The 20749-nt window shown below is 38.1% G+C and overlaps 1 protein-coding gene across 1 annotated transcript; it reads right to left on the minus strand.

Moving 5' to 3' along the window:
- Positions 1-279: 279 nt before the first annotated feature.
- LOC308611097 (UDP-N-acetylglucosamine--peptide N-acetylglucosaminyltransferase 110 kDa subunit-like) lies at positions 280-3420 on the minus strand (the record flags this gene model as incomplete). The annotated part of the gene is made up of 1 exon (XM_081260017.1): positions 280-3420. The coding sequence occupies one exon, from the start codon at positions 3418-3420 to the stop codon at positions 280-282; it is 3141 nt and encodes a 1046-aa protein (XP_081116143.1).
- Between the last annotated feature and the right edge of the window lie 17329 nt (positions 3421-20749).

Here is a 20749-nt window from a genome sequence, read left to right on the forward strand (position 1 = left end):
GGGAGATCAGACCTTCCAGACTTACCTTCCAGACTCACCTTCCAGACCTTCCAGACACCTGGCTGCTGCAAAATTCGATGGAGACTCCTTGTGGAACAGCAGTTTCGCATCTCTTGGGTTTCTCCCTATCGTGACCATGCAGGAAGCAAGTCTGGCTGTGCTATTTCTTATCATTGTCTGTCACCCATCTGCACCATGATATTGAAAAAGTAGTTCCCTTTCCCCCAGAAGGTTGAGGCTCAGCTACAGGGGTAATTCTCCTGGGCACACAGTCATTATTTAGGCCGACTCAGTGACTTCAACCGGCTTAATCATGTGATCAGGTTTGTTGCCGGCTGCATAATGCTCCCACATCTGTAGGTAGAGCCGCTCTAGTTCCATTGTATATTGTTTGGTGTTGAACAGAGGGCTAGATGTTCTCTGCTTCCAGACTTTGCCACGAATTTTCTTCAGGTATTCGAGATCAGTTCCCAGTTTCACAGCTATCTCTTCATATTCTTGCCGATTTTTAGCAATCAGCTCAAGACAGCCTAAACAAGTGAGCTGGGAACCTGCAACTCGGGAAGCAAGAGTCTCTCCTGGCATAGTCACCATGGGGGTCCCTGCCCAAAGGACATCCATCCCTGTGGTGTGGCCATTACAGAGTGGAGTGTCCAAGCAGACATCAGCCAGCTGGCCTCTCCGAACATGTTCCTCTTTAGGAGCAACAGGGGAAAAAATGATACGGTTTGGGGGAAGGCCCATATTTTGTGCGTACTGTTGAATATTAGCTTCTCCTGCTGCTGGAAAACGCAACAGCCACAGTACACTATTGGGAACACGCTTCAGAATATTTGCCCACATCTGCAAAGTAGATGGGTCAATTTTGTATAACTGATTAAAGTTACAGTACACAATGGCATCTTCCGGTAACCCGTACTGAGAACGTGTGGTTACAATAATGGTACGGGGAACCTCCTCTCCAGTGGCAGCCTTATTGTTGATCAGGGTAGTTGCCAGGCCATTGCTAATACTGAATCCATTCATTGTAATCTGAATTTGTCCTCTGTTAATCATTTCAATAACTGCTTCTGCAACAGTATTCATAGGAATGACAGGCATATTAAGAGCTGTATTACTGCTGTCTGCGTTGTCTTCTCCATCAGGACATTTCATCTTGACTATTTGCACATCTGATAGACTATCAAGAAATGCTTGGAGGTCGATGCCATTCAGCACAATCCGATTGTCATAAATGTGCCCATTGGACTTAAAATCGATGACGGCTTTTTTCTTCAGGTGAGGGAACATATTAGCATGATCACCAATAAAGAACGTATGGGGCATATAAGCCAGTTTCTCAGAATACTGCTCAGCAACTTCAGCAGGTGACGTTTCCTGATCAGTGATGATATAATCCATGAAAAGCACGCCACTAGTCCCAGGGTACCCCAGCCACATTGCCTGAATAGGAGCTGGCCTGAGAGCAAAGAGTTCATTTCGAGCACCCCTGGTATAACCATTCATATTTACAAGGATGTGTATACCATCTTGATGGATGCGATCAGCTGCTTTCCCATTGCATGGAATCTGAGAAAGATCAGTGAAATGATTGGCTTCTGCCATCACCTTCACTCGGAAGTTTGTGCCATCATGTGGGCTCAGGGCATAACAGAATATCTCAAATTTATCAGGACTGTGCATGCCTGGAATAGACTGCATAAGGTGAGAAGTAGGATGGTTCCCAAAGTCAGAACTCACGTATCCTACACGCAGTCGACCATCACTGAGCTTCAAGTCTGTTATATGTTCATACGGTGGTTTATGAAGGGCACTTATATTAGCCAAGCAGAGGTTCCCATGCCTCTCAGCAATAGCCTTCCTGAAGCCATGAGGAAGAGGATAGAGCATACTATGATGAGGCTGCACAGAAGGCAACCTATTCTTCTCCAACTGGTCAGCCACAATGCTGACCAACTTCTTCATTCGCTCATCATAGTCTGTCCAATCACAGACAACCTGCAGGCAATGAGCCAAATTACAATAAGCGTCAGGAAAATCAGGTTGAAGCTTCAGAACAGTGCGATAAGAAGCAATTGCTTCTGGAATATTCCCTGAATCCTGGTGAATGGAAGCCAGATTGCTGTGGGCATCCGCAAATGCAGGGTTGATCTGCACGGCACGAGTATAACACTCTAAGGCTCCCTGAACATCCTGCATCTCCCATAGAGTGTTTCCCATATTACAGTACGCATCAGCAAAGGTAGGACTGATTCGAATAGCCTCCTTATAATGCATCAGAGCTTCGTGCAGTTTTCCCTGCTGCTTCAATACACTTGCTAAATTTGAATGGGCATCAGCAAAGTCTGGGCAGAGCTCTAATGCTTTACGATACAAGTGAACCGCGTCTTCACTGTTTCCCTGTTCTCCTTTGATATTGGCTAGGTTATTCAGAGAGTCTGCATGGCGGGGACACAGCCGGAGAGCTGTACGATAACAATCTTCTGCTTCAGCAACACTGCCCTTCTCTTTGAGAGCGTTGGCTAAGTTGCAGTAAGCATCAGGGAAATGTGGTTGCAATTCAATAGCTCGCCTGTAGGTGTCTATTGCCAGATCCATCAGGCCTTGCTCATAGTATACACAAGCCAGGTTGCCATGTACCACTGCATGATTTGGACTCAAGCTTAGGGCACGAAGGTAAGCTGCCACAGCTCTGTCAAAAATCCGTGCCTCATTGAAGACATTTCCTAAATTGATATAAGCATCCAGAAAATTGGGGTCAAGGGTGACAGCCTTTTCAAAGTGATGAATTGCAAGCCAAATCTCCCCTTGTGCATTGAAAACACAGCCAAGATTACTCCAAGCTACTGCAAAGTTCGGTTGCATCTCAATTGCTTTCAAATAACATGCCTTGGCTTCTTCTAAGCCACCCAGGGCTTTGAGCAGGTTCCCCAGGTCACTGCGAACACAGTACAAAGAAGGATTGTACTGAAGAGCAGAGACGTAAGCTTGTACTGCTCCTTCCATGTCGCCTGCTGCTACCAAAGCGGCTGCCAGGTTAATATAACCATCGATGAAATCTGGTTTGAGACGCAATGCATGCCGGTAATGCTCAGTTGCTTCCTGCAACTGCCCTCTTTCCTTGTACACATTCCCCAAATTCGAATAGGCTTCTGCCAGAAGAGGGTTCTGTTTAATTGCCAGAGTACTAAAGTGGGCAGATCTGTCCAGCCTTCGACACTGGAAGTGTATAGATGAAAGTAATAAAAGTACACCAGTATTGCCTGGCTCTTGTCTCCAGAGCTGCATGCAGTGTCTCTCAGCTGTCTCAAAATCTCCTGCCTGATATTCTCGATGTGCCAGCTCAGCTAACCCTTGGAAGGAAAGCATACGTTTCGTTGGTTCTGTGCTGTCGGCCATGTTGCCCATGGAAGACGCCATCTGGAGCTTCTGGAGAGAGTGAAAAAAGGGAGTAATTGAGTCCCGCTGCCGCCACTACTGGCAAGAATGTTTCTAGTGGTAGCAAACACGAGCGCAGCAGCCGTACCACTGCTTTGGCACGCTTAAGCAGCGGCAACAGTTACAGGCACCGAACCTTAGGAACTATGGTTGGCCATCTACCTCTCATGCTCTTGAAATCTTAATTCTTAACCCTGCCCTCTTCCCCCATTTTTCTCCTAATCAGGGAATAAAAATTACCTATCCATTTGCCTTAGAAGAAATCAAAAGTCAGTAGGCCAAACACTTTTCAAAATATTGTTTTCTGTCCAGTTGGAAATGAAATACATGATTGACTTTTCTTCATCATTCATATAGTCAACGTGGAGAACATTAGGGCCGTGAATTTCAATACAGTAAGATGAGAAACTTTTAAATTGGCCTTCCCAAACCACTAATAAGTAACCGATGTTGTATAGAATGCTAAAATCTTAGAGACTGAGTTTGATATTTTAAAAGTTCTGCAAACATGAGCTAATTTCTCCTCATCAAATTTCTCATGCCTCAAACCTGAGTATCACTTTTTAAAAGATAAATTTATTTTTATTTATTTATTTATTTTTATCTTGGCTGCGTTGGGTCTTCAGTGCTGCGTGCAGGCTTTCTCTAGTTGCGGCGAGCGGGGGCTACTCTTTGTTGCGGTGTCCGGGCTTCTCATCACAGTAGCTTCTATTGTTGTTCCACAACTCTATGGGTTCCTTTTTAGGTCCTACGAAGAACCCTAGAAATTAGTTCATGTAATTATAGGTTTTTGGAAAATTGTCAAAAGTGAGATATTTTAATTTCCATCAGGTAAGTCCAGCGTCTATTTCTTTGTCAATTTTCCTTCTATCATATTCTGCTATGTTGGATCATATTGGATTGGTCACAGGCTTTCTTGAAATCTGGCTAAGGAGATGTTTTAAGTGAGGCTATTATGTGATTTTCAGACACCACCATATGTAACTGACTATATAATATCCCATTACAGGAATAACTTCCAGTACTCTTACTGACTACTCTACTGACTTAACTAGCACAAGACACAGAAGCGTAAGGACAAAAACCACCTTACAATATAGCCATGTCTTGCACTTCACAGCTCTCAAAGCATGTGCGTTTGAAGAAGAAAAAAAGAACTGAAAAGTATAAAACCAGAAGTTATTCTGTGGAAAATTATTTCAATCATCAGGCATGTGAAGGATAAGTCAAAGATTCAGTTTTCTTCAATGCTTAGTCAAAACGGAAATTTCCTTCTGTCAAGAATATACCCCAGGGCTTCCCTGGTGGTGCAGTGGTTGAGAGTCTGCCTGCCGATGCAGGGGACACGGGTTCGTGCCCCAGTCCGGGAAGATCCCATATGCCACGTAGCAGCTAGGCCCGTGAGCCATGGCCACTGAGCCTGCATGTCCGGAGCCTGTGCCCCACAACGGGGAGAGGCCACAACAGTGAGAGGCCAGCATACCGCAAAAAAAAAAATAACCAATATACTCCAGGGGCTTCCCTGATGGCACAGTGGTTAGGAAGTCACCTGCCAATGCAGGGGACACGGGTTCGAGCCCTGGTCCGGGAAGATCCCACATGCCGCGGAACAACTAAGACCGTGTGCCACGACTATGGAGCCTTCGCTCTAGAGCCCGTGAGCCACAACTACTGAGCCTGCGAGCCACAACTACTGAAGCTTGTGTGCCTAGAGCCTGTGCTTTGCAACAAGAGAAGCCACCACAATAAGAAGCCTGCACACCGCAACAAAGAGTATCCCCCAGTCGCTGCAACTAGAGAAAGCCTGCGCACAGCAACGAAGACACAACACAGTCAAAAATAAATAAAGAAATAAAAGAATATACCCCATCAATAATGTGTGTAATGGAATGGTGTGAATGAGTATTTTATCAGAATTCCTGTAATGCACAAACCTATAGCAGTACTGAAATCAGTAATGCATTTATAATAGTAAATATTTATGAGGAAGTAATCCATAGAGGTTTTCTCAAAGTTAACAATGAACATTAATGCGACATTATCAATAATAAATTGTGATGCTGAAATAAACTTTTCTAAACTATTAATAACTAAAAGCAAACTCTAATCAACCATGTGAAAAGAAATCTATGTCTATAAACTACAAAGTTTATTTCTTACAATTTTATTTCTAAAACAGGAGGCAGTTAAAGAATATATAGCTACAAGAGTGGGGAAAAAGTTTTATAGAGACACATCTGGCAGTAGTTAATTTTCAAATGTCATTTTTCTAGATTTTGTGACACCTATAGTATTGATATTTCAAAGCATTTAACAAATTGTAATTTGAAGATTTGCTACTTCCAGGTAGAGTAAAATATTTTGAAGCAAAACAACATTTCCACTGAGAAAAATTTTAAAAGCCAAATAAAATAGTCAGCATTCAATCAAAAAGTTCTAGACATACCAAGAGATAGAATCATATGACTAAAATTCTAAGAAAAGAACAGATAATACACAAATATTTATATAAGATATTGTGTATATTTATCAGGAAAAGTCTTTATCAAGAAAAGACTTTTAAATCATCAAAATTAATATTACATTTTATTTATTTGTATATTTTATTTATATATAGATATTTAGATATTTATATAAAGAACTTAAAGTTAAAGCTCTAGTTAAGGCAGTGACAAAAGCAGTAGCAGTGGCAGTGAAAAGAAATGGTTATATTCAAGGATATTTTGTCAGTAAAAGTCCAAGATCAAATGTCTGACTGCATACATGGGATGGATAGACGGTGTGGGAAAAATCAAAGTTAACTATAGAGGTTCTAGTGAAGATGGGGTTGCCATCCCCCAACCCAAGGGGTTGCTATCATCCCCAAGGTCTAGGAGACTCAAAAGGAAGGTCATGGTCGAGGAAAAGTTAATTGCTGGGAAAATAAGACTCCCAGTCTCTCCAGCTCCTTACACTAGTTTTTTTTTAAACATCTTCATTGGAGTATAATTGCTTTACAATGGTGTGTTAGTTTCCACTTTCTAACAAAGTAAATCAGTTATACATATACATATGTCCCCATATCTCTTCCCTCTTGCAACTCCCTCCCTCCCACCCGCCCTATGTCACCCCTCTAGGTGGTCACAAAGCACAGAGCTGATCTTCCTGGGCTATGCGGCTGCTTCCCACTAGCTATCTATTCCTTATACCAGTTTTGTTTTTCTGCTCATATACGTAGCAGCATTTCATTCAAGGGGAAAGTCATTGATCTGACTGGTCAAATTAAACACCATAGTTCAAGGCACATTTACAGTGGTTAGTTCCTCCACAATTTAGAAAGTAACGTTCACAATTTCCCTCTTCCTACACTGTGGAACACATTGGCCATTCCTCCAAAGTTTCCACTCCATAGAGTGGACCAGAGATGACATTAGCCCAGAACTGAGAGCTTGGCATGAGATGGTGTCAACCCCACCTAGAGCTCTGGCATAAGTTATGACCCAACCCAGCTCTACAGAGAGTTCTGCATGGAATCTTGTCTCAGCCATAATAATGTGATTCTGTTTTTCATTTGGTTTGCTTCTTTGCTTAACTTTCCCTGGCCACTCTGACAAACAAAATTTCAGGCAATCCTGGGCCACTCACTAACTTTATTCCATCTAATGTTATCCAGATTCCCAAGAAAATTACTAACTATAAAGGGGGAAATTTGGAACATGGTGAGTTTTAGGTGCCTGAAATATACAGGTAACTGAATCCAGTTAAGTAGCAAATTATTTGGATCTCAAATATGCCAGTAGAAGAGCAGACTAAGCTCAATTTAATGTACTCTTACTGGAGACACATGTAAATTCTGGGTCAGTTTTGAAAATGTTAAAAGCACATAGCTGAGATTAAAAGAAAGAAAGGAGCACCTGCATGTTTCAGAAAGTAACAGAGAAATTAAATCCAGAGAAATAAGAGCAGACTGATGTGTATGCGTTCTGTTCCTTAGTAGAGGCCTTATGTACATAGGGGCTGGAGCTAGAAATCTAACATTACCTTGAGGCCAGGAATTTAGACTCAGGATGGAACAATATGGAGAAGTTAGTACAGATATCCTACAGAACTTTCATGAGGAACTGCTTAGTCCATTAAGAGGGCCAAGGGAGGTGGTGAGGAAGATTGATATCTCTTGAAAACCTTCAGGTACAGAAAACATCAGCACCTCTGAAAAGTAGGCCTGTCCTTCCCAGAGTTGTGATGGCCAGGTTGTCACTAACCTGTAAGGCCCTGTATGAATCAGAAACTGCAAGGAGAGGAATTCAAAGAAAACCAGATGCAGGATGGGTGTGGCAATAAATCCTAGGACCCTATCAGAAACAAAATTAAAACCACTCTAGAGGGAAATTTTAACAAACCAGGGCAGAGAGTATCCTAACCAGAATAAAATAATAATTCTGAGGAAGTTCCTTTACTTATTTAAGTAAGATTCAATGCATTTCCATGGCCAGGCCCTTTAGAAGAATTCTAAAACATATACAAACAATTCATTTACATCTTATATATCCCACCATCCAGAGCAAAATTCACTTAAGAACTGTACTGGTGGAAATTGGGCAGCACTATGGAGAAAATAAAATGTGTTTACCATCAAAAAACATGAAGGTAAGAAAGATAATGTCTAATTTTTTAATTATCCTGTGGTTTCTTGAAATCTTTTGGAAACCCAAACTAGAGAAACCTAGGAGGAAATGAAGATTTAAATGTTTAGAGATTTATCAACTCATCTATAAAAGCTTTATTAATCTCTTCTTTTAATAACATTCCTGAGAGGTATAAATGTGTCCAGTGATAGGGTTGAATAAGCCTGAGAGAATTTCAATTGTTTACTATTCTTGGTCAGCTCTTAAGACCTTTCAGGAGCATCTTGATTTTCATGGCCTCATCCAACAAAAGCAGGATATTTTACAGAAAGTCCTGGGCCACTTTTCGGCTTGCTTTTGTGTTTATGCTTTTGGTTTTTTCACATCGGGCGGTACATTAGGCTACCTATTGCATACTCCCTCATTCATGCATGCATTCACTCAAACAATATTGACTGAGTTGAGACATTTAATTAACACTCAATAAATGATGTTTAGATGAATGAATGCGCTTTCTATCAAAGTAAGTGTAAGTACTGAGAAAAATTACAGAATGTATGATCCCAGCCCCACAAAAGCTTATAACTGTGTTGAGGATATAACATATGCTGATGAAATAACTAATATATCATATTGGACAGTGTCTAAGTTCAAAAATGAGTTTTTATAAATAATCAGAGCCTAAGGAGCACAAAGAAGGGACAGTTCATTATGGGTTGAATCTATCAATAAATGTACATTTCAGATGAGATTTGAGATTGACCTCAAAGAAGAGGACTTAGATATATGAACAGAGAACAAAAAAGGCATGGTGATAGCATGTGCATAGATAGTGTGGCCAATATTTATGTTCTTCATTAAAGATAGTCAGAGATAACCCAAATGTAACTGTTTCCATGGGTCCATTCTCAGTATCCAAACAAAACGGCAAATCCTATCTTAGTAAAACTAATGAAAAACACAGTCTTTAACAAAGAGATTGTGAAGGAAACGGGGAGAGAAAGGCTTGCATCCCACACCACACAACAAAACTTATTGAATTATTTGTTTAATTGTCTCCCTCTGAAAATTTCCTCTCCCTCTCTCGGTACGTGTCTCTTCTCCCACATCTGGCCACACTCTACCAGCCATCTTTCCAGATCTTTCCAGAACTCTCCATCCTAGTTTCATTAGGCCACAATTTAAACATCTCACAGGTCTCCAGGATGCATCCCCATCACTTATTCCACAAAGACAAACAAAGGACACTTCTCAGGATCACGTTTCTTTGAAGGAAGAGGTCATGAGGAGTGATTATAAATAATATAAGGTGGAGAGCAGTGACTTAAAATACCATTTTTCACCTTAGAATGTGAATACAGGGAACTTTGGGAAACTAGAAAATCTAGAAAGGATTCACTGATAATTATTTATGTTCAATGAATAAAATAAAATGTAATAATACGGCTGAACTCTGACAGATTCACTTTTTCAAAAGTTGCTTTCACACACTTTCACTATTGGGATGTTTGATAAACACACCTTTCCTTCTTTACTTTCTTCTTTCTTTGCAGATACTGGCACCAAACTTTCAAACAATAACAACCTTCCCATAAGTCCCTTGCCAGGCAAGATTAAGGTATAACAATCCAAACAAAGTTTTGAAGAAGATAACTGCTTGAAAGCACAGGAAAAGAGCTGGGTTTCTCTTATTCAACAGTCACATAATGAGTAATGTGCAAATTGGTTTAAAAAGTCTCTCTGCATGAGGGGCTAAGGTTAAGATTAGAACTTCTGAGGCCAGAAGAGCAAAATGACTACAACAATCCACATATTTTCAAGAGCTGCCCTTTGGATGTGAGGCATTGATTTTTCCCACTATTTTTTCAGCAACCCAACTGGTGTCTTTATTAAACGACATAAGAGAATACAGTGTGGCCAAGAAGGCTTAGATTTCCTTAGCCCCAAGTCAGATATTCTCCAGTGACTGTCCACTCAAATGAAAAAGAGAGATTTACAAGAGGAAACTGGATACAACTGAGTGTACTTTAATTTTACCTGAATTATTTGTTTTGTTTTCAATTCTCCGCTGAAGTGCCTACATTAATATATCTTTAAGAGCATTTCCTTAAGTTGAAGTATTCATTCAGTATATTCATTTACTATAATTTAGAAAAGCCAAATGATTTAGACAAATTCATTTCTATATTGCCACAACAGTGTATTGTGAACTAAATGACACCTGGCAGTTCTTTACTCAGATACTAACTCAATTAGAAGGCAGAACAAGGATACCTACCCATTCAGGGAAGGATAGGTCACTTAGCCTCTGTAGCTCTCTTAGGTCTCTTATCATCACAGTAACAAATTGAAGACTAAAAACCATATGATTATCTCAATAGATGAAAAAAAAGCTTTTGAAAAAAATTCAATATCCATTCATGGTAAAAACTCTCCAGAAAGTGGGCATAGAGGGAACACATACCTCAACATAATAAAGGCCATATACGACAAGCTCATAGCTAACATACTCAATGGTGAAAAGCTGAAAGCATTTCCCCTAAGATCAGGAACAAGACAAGGATGCCCACTCTCACCACTTTTATTGAAGGTACTTTTGGAAGTCCTAGCCACAGCAATCAGACAAGAAAAGTCAATAAATAAAAGGACTCCAAAATGGAAAGGAAAAAGTAAAACTGTCACTGTTTGCAGATGGCATGATCCATAGAAAATCTGAAAGACACCATCCAAAAATTATTAGAGCTCAAAAATGAACTTGGTAAATTTGCAGGATACAGAATTTATATCTAGAAATCTACTGTATTTCTATACACTAACAGTGAACTATCAGAAAGAGAAATTAAGGAAACAATCCCATTTACAATCGCGTAAAAAAGAATAAAATACAGAAGAATAAATCTGCCTAAGGAGGTAAAAGACCTGTACCCAGGGAACTATATGACACTGATACAAGAAATTAAAGATGACACAAACAGCTGGAAAGATATACCATGGTCACAGATTGGAAGAATTAATATTGTTAAAGTGACCATCATACCCAAGGAAATCGACGGATTCAATGCAGTCTGTATCAACATAGCAAGGGCATTTTCCACAGACCTAGAACAAATAATTTTAAAGTTTGTATGGAAACACAAAAGGTCCTGAATAGCTAAAACAGTCTTGAGAAAGAAGAACACAACTGGAGGAATCATGCTCCCTGGCTTCAGACTATGCTACAAACCTACAGTAATCAAAACAGCATGGTACTGGCACAAAAACATCGATCACTGGAACAGAATAGAGAGCCCAGAAAGAAACCCATGCACTTATGGTCAATGAATCTATGACAAAGGAGGCAAGAATATGCAGTGGAGAAATGTCTGGGCTTCATTAGGGATGGTTTCATCAATTAATTTGTTTTCTTAAATGGACCATACTTTTCCATGTCTTTGTATACCTTGTGATTTTTTTGGTTGAAAATTTGTCTTTCAAATATTATAATGTGGTATCTATGGAAATCAGATTCTCCCACTTTCCCAGGGTTTCCTGGGCTTTTGATTGTTGGAGGCTGTAGTAGTCTGTTTGTTTAGGGACCTTTCCAAACTATTTTTGCAATGACTGTTTTCCTTATCGTATGTATGCACCGAAGTCTCTGTTCCTTTAGTTCATGTTTAGCTAATGTTTTGACAGAGATTTCCTTGAATTCCTGCACCTAAAACAAACAAAAATAAATACACACAAGCACATCCACATGCACACCCAAAACCACACACCTCTGCCCATTGTGCAGATTGCTGGATCACTCCTTCAACATTTAGCTGACCTGCATTGAGTTCAGGGCTCAGCCCATGGTAAAAGCTTAGAGACTCCTCTGGTGTTTTCAGAACATGCATCTTATCTCGAGTATGCATGTGGCTTTCCTAATTTCTCTGGACACATGTGTACTTTTTGTAGGTTCTAATTTCCCAAAGAATCTCCCCCAACTTTGGCTCCTGCATCTTCTGTGGTCTACTGTATTTCAATGCACAGTCTTCTGCCCCAGCCATCTGTGCTTTGTTAGTTCAACTTGCACTTTTTTGAGCATTGACCGCTGCTTTTCCAGACTGTGTTCCAAGTTAGCTAAGACAGAGATAAGCATCTTGTGTCAGTCCTTCAGGTAGCTCCCAGACAGGTTAGAACAGATACACATAATAATCTGAGAGTACAGTCTCTTCTGCTCCCTCCTGAAGCAGGATTGAGGGTCCCATTCTAGGAATGGTCTGCTGTTACTTTAAGACTATCACTGCATTAAGACTCCACCACTTTAAGACCATCACTACACTAACAGTGGATGGGGCAAGGGCAAGTAAAAATGCCACAAAGCTTTCCTGCCATTTTCAAATTGCCTCTTCCCTGGTTCACTATGTGTTTGGTTGCTATAAATCTTTGGCTGATTTCAGGACTAAGAGAAACTCAAAGAACCCCACAGCAAAAACCAGTATAATCAAACTCTCAGAAGCCAAATGACACAGAAAGAATCTTTTCTCCCAAAGGAGAAAGAAAAAAGAAATTTGTTACAAAGCAGGGATCCTCAAAAAGATTAGAGCTAATTTCCTCTATGAAACCACGGAAGCAAGAGGCCAGCCATATTTAAAGTGCTGAAAGAAAAAAAATTGTCCACCAAGAATTCTATATTTGGCCAAACTGGTTTCAAAACGTAGGGAGAAATTAACGCATTCCCAGATGAACAAAGGCTGAGGGCATTTATTTTACAACTTCCTACCACTGCCCTATGAGAAATGCTAAATTGAACCTTCAGGTTGAAATGAAAGGACACTAGACAGCATCTCGAAGCTGTAGAAAGAAATAGAAATCTCCAGTAAAGATAAATACATGGGCAAGTACTAAAGCCAGTATTGTGTTATTGGCTTGTAGCTCTACTTTTTATTTCTTACATGATTGAAAAAACAAATGTATAAAATAATCATAAATCCATGTTATTGGGCTCACAAAGTAAAAAGGTGTAATTTGTGACAATAATAATGTAAAGAGGAGGAACAGAACTGTAGAGGAACAGAGTTTCTGTGTGCTACTGAAGTTGGTTTCAATTGAAATTATATTGTTTTAACTTTAGAATGGTAAATGTCATCTTCTTGATAACCACAAAGAAAATATCAATAGACCATATGCAAAAAGAAATGAAAAGGGAATCAAGAGTTCACCACAAGAAAATCGGCTAAGCACAGAAGTCAGTAATGGAGTAAATGAGGGGCAAAAAATGCATAAGACATACAGAAAACAAGCAGGAAATAGACAGAATTAAGTTCTTCCTCATCAGTAATTTTTGAAAAAGTAAGTGGATTAAGCTCTCCAATGAAAAGATAAACATTGGCAGAATGGACTTTAAAAACAACCATAATCCAAGTATATGCTGTCCGCAAAAATCTCACTTGATTTCAAAAGACACAAGTTGCTTGAAAGTTAAAGCATAGAATAAAATATCCCATGCAAATAGTAACAAAAAAGAAGGAAAGAGAGACAGAAAAAGAAAGGAAGGAAGGAAGGAAGGAAGATAGATCTGGGATGGCTATGTTACTATCACACAAAATAAACTTTAAATCAAAAACTATCACAAGAGGAAAAGGAGGCCACTATATGTTGATAACAAGTTCAATCTATCAAGAACATAGAACAACTATAAACATATATGTACCAAACAACCCCCAAATATGTGAAGCAAACATTGACAGAATTGAAGGAAGAAATAGATAGTTCTAAAATAATAGTTGGAGATCAATACCTTGCTTTCAATAATGGAAAACACATCTAGACAGAAGATCAGTAGAGAGGTAGGGGGACTGAATAACACATTTAACCAACTAAACCTAACAGCTGTATATAGATCACTCCACTCAACAACAGCAGAATACACCTTTTTCTCAAGTACACATGGAACACTCTCCGGGAAAGACCATATGTTAGGCCACAATACAAGTACCAATACATTTTTAAGAAATTGAAATCATACAAAGTATCTTCTTTAGCCACAGTGAAAGGAAGGTAGAAATCAATAACAGAACCATTGATAGCCATTTCCCATCATGCCTGCCACACATGATATAAAGCAATGAAGGGAAAAACATAATTTACCACTTAGAAAAGTGGGAAGGAGGACATACCATTGACACAGAGTGTGTGCTGTTTCCCATTGTCAGGGATAGAAATAAATTAGCATCGTTTATTCATTAGTGTGTTAATTTCTTGGTCAATCATTGGGCAGCCAGTGTTTCTGCCTGATGGGAAGATTTCCTATACTCAGTGTTGAGTGGAGCCAACCTTGAAAGGGACATTTTAAAGGATTATACTGTGATGGGCTTCGCAGTACCCTTCCTCCTATGCCAGTATTTAGGCTGGGGTATTTCCATGGAGTGTGTACAATCGTAGGCCCCAGTTCACCACAATTTAGTTTGACTCATTCTGTTAATACATTCCCTCAGTACTTTGTCTTTTGTATCCTTTTGCATTTACTTCATTCTTTATTATCACTGCGAAACAACTTTGTTTCCTGTTCAGATGCCAAAAAGTGGATATCAATACCTCCTGAGTTTTACACATCACAGATCAGTTTTGGATACCAGGGACAGAGACAACAGCTATTTCCAATGACTTTGAGACATACTTTGAACATGTGATTAACATGTTGAGTGTTGAAATGTGTGTCGAGCTCATTACACGTGCTCTAAAAGGTTTCAAACTGCAAATATTTAAAAATCTCTATCTTTGAATCGTTTTCCTGTGCTGTCCCTTTGTGTCAGACTGTTAATATGCAGTCTGGCACCTTCAAATAATGTGGCTTTGTAACCAATTATTTACATGTTGTTTTATCCACAGAGAATCTTTTTTTTAAATAAATTTATTTATTATTTATTTTTGGCCGTGTTGGGTCTTTGTTGTGGCACACAGGCTGTCTCTAGTTGGGGCGAGTGGGGGCTACTCTTCGTTGTGGTGTGCGGGCTCCTCATTGCTGTGGCTTCTCTTGTTGTGGAGCACGGGCTAGGCGCTGGGACTTCAGTAGTTGTGGCACACGGGCTTATTTGCTCTGCGGCAGGTGGGATCTTCCCTGACCAGGGCTCAAACCCATGTTCCCTGCACTGGCAGGTGGATTCCCAACCACTGTGCCACCAGGGAAGTCCCCGCACAGAGAATCTTAAGGTCAAAACATACAACTCGATTAACTACACTTCCTCCTGTTCACATTTCCCTCATCTTTTCTTCATCTTCTGTCTATGTTTCCTTGGCCCTGTTTATATTAAGTGCTTTTGCCATTATATTTGATTGTTTGTATTCCGGTGAGTTACCACAATGCTTTATGAGACACGCTAGGATATAAATGCATTTAAGTAATATATATATATATATATATATATATATATATATATATATATATATATATATACACACACACACACATATATATGTAGTTTGCTTGAGTGCAGTGTTTTTTGTTTTCTGTACTGAATTCATTAGCATGGGTTGGTATAATATTTAGCATAGGTCGATATGTAATTTGTAAACTAATAAAGTCTTAAAAGTGAGGAAATAAGTCTTTCAAATTTAATTATTTATTTTAAAGAGCAGAATAGCATACATAAACAGGTGCCTAATGAAAACTTGTATTCTAATTTGGAACTCTCATGAACACCTATTCTTTTGTTCTTCTAATGGTATGATCGTAGGCCATTTGATTATTTTTATTTTTATGGCTTTAACTTTAGAATAATGAAATATTTGTAAATTTAAAAAAGTATTTTTCTTTATTTGATGGGGGTGGGATACTGGAGAAATGAAAGGTCAAACACCTATTGAGGAATCCATACTTGTCTATATAGTGTGTACTTTTATTTCAATAACTGATTTAAAATTCCTAAAAGGATGCTATAATAAGTTATTATGCCATTTTACAGACTGAATTAAGTGAATTTCAGGGAGGTATGAAACTTGCCTAAGGCTATCCAGCTGCCAAGTGGTAGAAGTGAGAATTAAATCCAGGTATACCTATCGCCAAAGTTTCTGCTCATCTCTTTACGTCATCCACTTTGAATAGCCAATGCTTTTCTGCTTACAAATATGACTGAGGTTTCCAGACAGTCAACATTGCTTTTTAATCAGATAGAAAAATTACTGTTGCTTCTCTAAAGACATATTCCTTTTCCATTAAGTGACTTTAGTTGTTCAGATAATACTTCCAGACAGTAGTCATCATACAGTTGGAGACTAAGAACAGAACTCAGGGATGTGTCTAGCACTCAGTAAAGACCAACTGGGCTCACTGATGGTACTTACGGTCATTTCCTCTAGACTAAAATAATCTTATTAATAAGAGCCTAATAATTCACAGTACTGCCCTTGCCTGATTGTTTGTTCTTCTCCCTCTATCACTCTCTCTTTCCCCCTATGATTATTATTTTTGACAATTTTTGGTGAATTAAATTCAGGGATTAGTATTCAGGAGCGCTAGTCACAAAAGCAGAGAATCTTAGCTCACACCAAAGGAAGAAAATAGAGAAAAAGTATAAATTATATGAATACACACATATCACACATGTACCAACTATATGTTGCACTCCTCCAAAATCTATTTCGTATCTGCACATTTATTGTATATTAGCAGTAAGACAAGAAATGAGCATAATGCTCTGTTTACAAGATACAGAAAACAGACCCAAATATGGAAATTACTAGCAATGAGAATGGGGAAGAAAGACTACAACAAGGAATGTAGATGATATTTTTGTTTCTTAGCTATGATGCCAAATATTGAACTTTCAACTTGAGACAAGGAGGCCATAAAAAGTTGTATTAGTTTCCTAGAGCTGCCATGACAAAGTACCAGAGACTGAGGAGGTTAAACAACAGAAATTTACTCACTCACGGGTGTAGAGGCTAGAAATCTGAGATAAGGTGTCAACAGGATTGATTTCTTCTGAGGTATCTCTTCTTGGTTTGTAGATGCCATGTTTTCCTTTGGTCTTCACATGGTCTTCTCTCTGTGCATGTCTGTGTCCTAATATTTTCTTTTTATAAGGACACCAGTCATATTGAATTAGAGCCCACCCATTTGACCTCATTTGAACTCAGTTACCTATTTAAGGGCCTTATCTCCAAATACAGTTAGATTACGAGGTATTGGGGGTTAAGACTTCCACATATTAACTTGAGCAGGACACAGTTCAGGTGATAATAGAAGATAAGAGTAATTTAAGCAAGTAAGTAACTATTGTTTACAGTGAGTTGCTTAAGGATATGTATTTACTCAAGAAAAACAAGAAGAAATTACATAACACTCTGTGTTATACAAAGATATTAAATTAATCATCATAACATCCTGTGAGATGGGCATTAAATTAGACTAAGCAAGAGTAAGCAACTTATCCAGAATTGTATAGTTGGTACTTTCCAGAATTTAAACCAGGTATTTTCCCAGTTCCATTCTACGTTATATATTCATTTCATTATTTGAAATGAATTTTGAGTCTTCATTTTGCTTAGTTCCTGAAGTTATATGGGGATAGAATGGAGTTGGATATTTTCAGTGACATTCACATATGGGGAAGGAAATTGAGTCCAGAAGCTTCAGCAGTGTTTCCATGGAGAATGCTAACAACAGAACCAGAAACACCGTTATCCTTTTGGTTCAGTGATCTTTCCTATAGCACTACAAGAATCAATTTTAAGAAGCCCCATGTTTTCCAAACTTTCACCAATGGGCTCTGTAGGGTCCTCTAACAATATCTAAGAGACTAACTAGTTTCACATTCCAAGCCACTTAAGACAAGGAGTTCTGATTGTTCTCTGTGAGGAAATCAAGTGACAATCATAGCTGGTAATTTAGGATAGTTTCTTCAGGGCCCAGGCAAAACCTAATACACAAGTGATAACCATTGTTAAGTGCATCTTTGACAAGGATTCATCAAGTATCAAAGAGGTCTATAAATTGGGAGAAATTATGATCAAAGACAAACATAGACCACAGATATCTAATTAATGCTCAATTATTTATGAGTTTAACTTTGGTTAACCTCATTTTCCTTCTTCTAGACAATTTCCAATTCATCTCCACAAAGAGACCAGAATACTTACCTTCCAAAACAAGATTTATTGTGTTCCTTTAATTCAAAGCATACAGTGACTTCTACATTCACTCCACCAAGTTTTGCTAGGAGAGAAAAGGAGACATTATATTTTATCTTGAATTACATATGCCACCATACTTGACTTAGCTCATCCTACTGGAAGCACTTTGACGGCAGATTCTACAGTCTGGTCTGACATCCTCTACGGAATCAAGCCAAGGAAATCACACATAGTTACAGCTGGAAAAACGTTTGTTCTGGGTTGATACTTTTAGCCTTTACCACCAAGACTTTATCACCAAGATCTATCTTGACAGCCTCTAAACAGGAGACCTTCTTGCCTTCCGTTTTCATATTGACAAGGAAGGTAAAGGGAAGAACTGAGAAGTACCCAAAGTCAGCTAGCAGCCAGCACAGATAAATCATCTGTGGAGATATTGTTTCTTTCAAAAGATATAAACATAAGAGGAAGTCCTAGTGTTTGAAACAATTGTGCATAATAAAATACTCCATGAAAACCTAGAAATCCAGATGCAGATCAGTAACATAGTGGCTAAATAAGCTGTTATGTTCATGCAATGGACAAGTGTACAGACATTAAGAAGAACGAGATACTCTTTTCTATGAGATTCTCTTTTCACTGAACTCATCAGTGCTGCAAAAACAATGTTACATAATACTTTTTCTTTAACATTATATCAGGCATCCTCATCTTGTCCTGCATTTATTGCCAGTGTTACTAAAGTTTATCATTTACCTCTTTCTCTTGTAGACATATAATTTCTTCTTATTTTGGAAGCATTCATCAATCCCTATTTTACTCTTTCTTTTAAATTACAAATGAATATTGAATTTTATAAACTATCTTTTGCGGGATATTTCAAGTGATTGTATAGTATTGCTCTCCTTGGACCTTGTTATATGGTAAATTATATTTTGTTATTTTATATATGCTATTTATTATATGTCGTATTATGTTTACTAATTACATTTATTATATTATAATTACATTATAACTAAGGTAGCATTTTGTTTTAGATAGGCAAAACAACCAGTGGAATAGGAAGCATCTTAAAATTAGATGCAAGAGCATAAGGGAATTGAGTTTAAAATAAAATTCACATTTTGGATCAGTAGCAAAAATTATTCAACAAAAGTGGGAAAATATGGCTATCATTACTAAATTCTAGATACAGCAAGTAGTTAAAAGTTAAAAAATAATGAAACTGTAAAAGTATCAGAAACCTGGGAGACATGAAATAAAGTATTCATGAGGAATACCTTTCTCAGATACAAAGAAAAAAGGATACATTTAATGATATAAGAAATAAAATTTGCCTCATGGCAAAATGCACTACAAAGGTCAGAAAACAAGCAAAAGAAATTGGGAAATATATTAAGAAATGGATATGCTTTCTTTACAACTTTTGAGGAAGCACATGTTTCTTTTTCCTTTAACCTGTTATGGGGGTATTAATCTATAATGTAAGTGCATGGTTCCTTTCCTTTAACCTGTAATGTGAGACTTAATCTATATGGTAAGTGCATGGTTCCTTTCCTTTCATCTGTAATGTGAGTGTCAACATGGGGCACTGTTTCCAAGCACAGACTTTGGATGTTCCTGTACTGGTCCCATCACTGACCATCCACAAAAACTTACAAATGTTGCTTCACTTTCCTGGGGGTTAGAGTCTTAGCTAAGAAATGGAAGCAAAATAGAACTTTCCCGCAGGGATGATAGAAAGTTTAAAGGAGTAAATATGTAAGTGACTTAGCACAGTGCCTAGTACAAGAGAGATCAATATAAGTACTTATCATTTTTTAAAGAGACAGATGAAAGAAATAAAATGTGGTGTTTTCAATCTATTGATATATATCCTTGACATTAAACTACCTTTTCATTCATTGGATTACCTAACTTGCTCATGCTTTTTCTTACTCTAGTGAACTTGGGTAGCTAATATCATAGTTTAAAATTTTTGCTTTTATATTTACAAGTAAATTTGACCTGTAAATTTCTTTTTCCTTACAGTCCTAATCTAGTTTCAGTATTAGGATTTTATAGACTTCATAAGATGAATAAAGGAGAATTCTTCCTTCGCTATCTCTAGAAGTTTTTCTTTGTTCATATTGATGTTATCTGTTTAATAGAAGTTCCATAGAATTCACCTCCCAAATGATCTGGCTGGGTCTGGTATTTTCTTGGTGAAAGATTGTAAACTATTGACATAATTCCTTTACTGGTGAAAGAACTCCAGCTATAAATTTCCTCTTGTGTCAGTTTTGGTAAACTTTAGGAGCTAGGAAATTGTCCACTTTACAGAAATGTTCAAATTTACTGGCATTTCATATATTCTCTGCTCTAACATTGTCCTGATTCTTTCTGTATATTATTTACTTATGTTTTTGTTTTGCTTAATCAAAGTGTGTTTTTTAAATCTTTTCAAAGAATATTCTTTTGACTTACTAAATCACCTCAATTTTATACTTTTTTCTGTTTTATTAAGTTCTGCTCATATATTTATTATCTATTTTTCTATGTTCTCAGGGTTTATTGTTTTACTCTTCTGATGTCAATTAAAACACTTGGTTATTAATTTTAAGAAATCTTTT

This window comes from Mesoplodon bidens (genome assembly GCF_964165515.1).
Source record: "Mesoplodon bidens genome assembly, contig: HAP1_SCAFFOLD_636, whole genome shotgun sequence".
NCBI lineage: Eukaryota > Metazoa > Chordata > Mammalia > Artiodactyla > Ziphiidae > Mesoplodon > Mesoplodon bidens.